At 49.7% G+C, this 3,476-nt stretch overlaps 1 protein-coding gene across 1 annotated transcript; it reads left to right on the top strand.

The window, feature by feature from the left end:
- Positions 1 to 297: 297 nt before the first annotated feature.
- Positions 298 to 3,354, top strand: LOC112453778 (the record flags this gene model as incomplete). Its single annotated transcript, XM_025014709.1, has 4 exons — positions 298 to 489; positions 750 to 904; positions 1,045 to 1,619; positions 1,791 to 3,354. Coding segments are annotated over exons 1-4 (2,486 nt in total), but the record flags the coding sequence as incomplete, so codon positions are not given.
- Positions 3,355 to 3,476: the final 122 nt, after the last annotated feature.

Raw genomic sequence — 3,476 nt, 5'->3', positions numbered from 1 at the left:
GATCATGTGAACAGAGCATGCCCTTCACGACATGCCACGTGGACATTATCGCGCGCTTCCGCGAGTGAAGGACAGACATTTCACGCGCGCTCGCGAGTGTTACGAAAACATGTTCACGCGCTCCCGCGAGTGTAAATAGACATTTTCGCGTGCTCAATACATGATATTGTAGACTCTCGATTCGCATAGTGTTTTTCTCACGCGTCTCTCGAACGTTCTCGGTTCGTGCAGCATTTCGTACACGTGTCTCGACATTTCTCAGATATTTCATCGTGCGCAGCTCGGGGACGGCTCAACATGACGGAACCCGCAAAGGCGGGTACGGGCGGTACGGAGATCACGATGCCGCTGCTCGAGGTATCACCGGCTCGCACATCGGAACGCCAAGCCTCACCCGTGCGCTTGTCCACAGAGCTCATTTTAAATGAACCGCCTGGCGACGGTGCGGAATATTGGCGACACGCTGCCAACTTGTGCAGAGGACATACCGTTAGAAGAGGTCATCCAAATCTCAATGCATTTCGAAGAGGCGAGCAGGGCGTTTCTCAAGGAGCATGCATATCTTGAAGCCGCACAGCCGTCGGCGCTCATTCAACAGCAAAGCGCACGTTGACAGCTCAGCATGTGGCAGCGCAACCGACCCGCACGGCAGCATCTAATTTACCCGTGCGATTGTTGCAACGGCACTCACTTCATGGTGATGTGCACGTAATTTAGGGATCTTTTAACAGGCGATCGACAAAAATTAGTCATACCACGGAACCTTTGGTTCAAATGCCTTGGCCGCCACAACGGCCGCTCATGTAAAGGCTCACGGGGGTGCAAGAAGTGCACCAACCGACACGATGCTGCATGAGGCTCATCAGTCGAACTCATCAGCGAAGCTGATCACCAGCTCAGCTGCGTCAGCTCAATAGGAAGATGGTGCAATCGTCGCTCACTCATCTTTAACCCGCTCATTACACTCAACATTACTCGCTACGGCCCTGGCTCAGATCAGCTCATCTGTTCATACTCAATGCGTATGGCCTCTCATTGTTTCAGGTTCAGAACTTACCTTTGTTTCAGAATCTCTCGTTCGCCAGCTCAACATCACTCGTCATCATTCTGTCATCCTCATCACCGGAATTGGTGGCGGAAAGTCCATGCAAACTCGAGGAGTTGCATTCCTCAAGCTCCGCTCACTTCGCTCAAGATCAGACGTCATCATTCAAGCTCACATTTGCAGACGTTAACAAATATCTTGCCATCATTCAACGCTGCACCACAGGAATGGCCGCATCTCACCAAGGTAACCTTGGCTGATCCAGATGTTTTGACACCTCGGCCAGTGGATATTATCATTGGAGCTGACTCATATGGGCAGATCATCAAGCCCAACATCATCAAACGAGATACATTGATGCCAATTGCGCAGCTCTCAATCTTCGGATGGCTCGTCCTCGGACCTGTCGACACATCATCAACGGCACCTGCTGCAGTGCATCATGCATCGATTCAGGAGAGGGAAAATGCTCTCGACGAGTTACTGTCGAGATGTTGGATACAAGAAGAAGAGCCTGCGAGCAACAATCTTGATCTTACTCTTGACGAGCAACGATGTGACGAACATTTCAAGAGTACTGTTTCACGGGATTCAACAGGTCAATACACAGTTTGACTTCCACTAAAATCATCACTTGATACTCTTGGCGATTCGTATCTAACTGCGCATCGATGTTTGCAAAGTTTACAAAGGAGACTCTCCCGAGATGACAACTATCGACGTCTGTATCATCAATTTATGACAGAATATCGAGATCTCAACCACATAAAGAAAGCTTCACCCGTTTCCAGTCAGCAAACGCAATATTATTTGCCACATCACGGAGTGCTCAAACCAGACAGTGCAACCACGAAACCACGTGTGGTATTCAATGGCTCGAGCGCATCTACATCTGGCCGCTCACTTAATGATATCATGCATACGGGAGCCAAGTTGCATTTAGACGTCACCGATGTCTTGCTCTGGATTCGACAATTTCGACACCTAGTTGCCACGGACATCACCAAGATGTATAGACAGATCAACGTGCATGAAGATGACTGGAACTTACAACGGATTCTCTGGCTTGACGAACTGCTCAATGAAGTGGCATATTATCTAACCACGATCACGTATGGCACCAAGGCTGCCCCGTTCTTGGCAGTACAAACGCTGCTGCAACTGGTGAAGGACGAAGGCCATAATTTTCCTCTTGCAGTGCCGTCCATCCTTCACGGTCGATACGTCGACGACAGCTTTGGAGGCGCTGACACTGTCCAACAGTTAATCAAAATTGCATTGCAGCTGAAGAACTTGTGCATGGCGGGCGGTTTTCCCTTAGCCAAGTGGCACGCGACTCATCCAGACGTGCTCACTGCGGTTCAAGCAGAGAAAAACCAGGGCTCACAAATTACATTTGACAATTGCGCAAACAAGATACTCGGATTACGATGGCTTCCTCAAGAAGATTCATTTGCATTCGCAACAAGGATCTCGTCGCATACCGATCATCTCACCAAACGCCTCGTTTTGTCTGAAGTGGCTCAGATATTCGATCCACTAGGCTTTGCATCACCAGTTGTGATCAAGGCGAAGATGCTCTTGCAGGAGCTTTGGCATCATAAGCTCCAATGGGATGAACCACTGCCATCCCAGCTCTCATTACGGTGGCTCATCATCAGAAAGGAACTCACCAGCTTGCGCAAGATCTCAATACTTCGGTGGTATACCACATGGAGTACATCGACAGTGGGATTTCACGGCTTTTCTGATGTTTCTCAACTGGCAATGGCTGCAGTCGTATCTATCACCGTCCACGGCTCTAATGGCGCCACGATTTCATTGGTGTGCTCCAAAACAAAGGTAGCACCACTCAAGCGGCTCACCATCCCGAGACTTGAACTCACCGCAGCTCTGCTGCTCTCAAGACTCATGCAATACGTTCAAGCCACCTTGAAGTTGAACGTCACAGCAACTCACCTGTGGACGGACTCTGTTGTGATACTCACGTGGATCAAATCTCATGCATCGCGCTGGAAGGATTTAGTGAGAAATCGGGTCTCTCAAATTCAAAAGCTCACTGCGAACGCACATTGGAAATACGTACCAGGTACGTCCAACCCAGCCGATTGCGCCTCACGAGGATTAAATACTGCTCAACTCCAAAGTCACTCATTATGGTGGACGGGACCACCGTGGATACTCACCCCTGAAGCTTGGCCATCTCAACCCGCGCTTTCGGACGAGTTAAGCGCGCATGAGGCTCGTCCTGGCATTGCGCTACATGCGGCCGCATCTCAACCGGACTATCACTGGGACCTGATATATAGGTACTCAACTCTCAACAAGTTATTAAAAATAACAGCTCTTTGTTTCAGGTTCATATCGCTCCTGGGAAAGCACCGACGCAAAACACTGGACTTACACTCAGCTTTGGAGGAGGCCAGATTCT

The sequence above is a fragment of the Temnothorax curvispinosus genome, unplaced genomic scaffold, assembly GCF_003070985.1.
Source record: "Temnothorax curvispinosus isolate PA1 unplaced genomic scaffold, ASM307098v1 QBEX01000350.1, whole genome shotgun sequence".
Taxonomy (NCBI): Eukaryota; Metazoa; Arthropoda; class Insecta; order Hymenoptera; family Formicidae; genus Temnothorax; species Temnothorax curvispinosus.
This window is presented reverse-complemented; position numbering and strand designations above follow the sequence as displayed.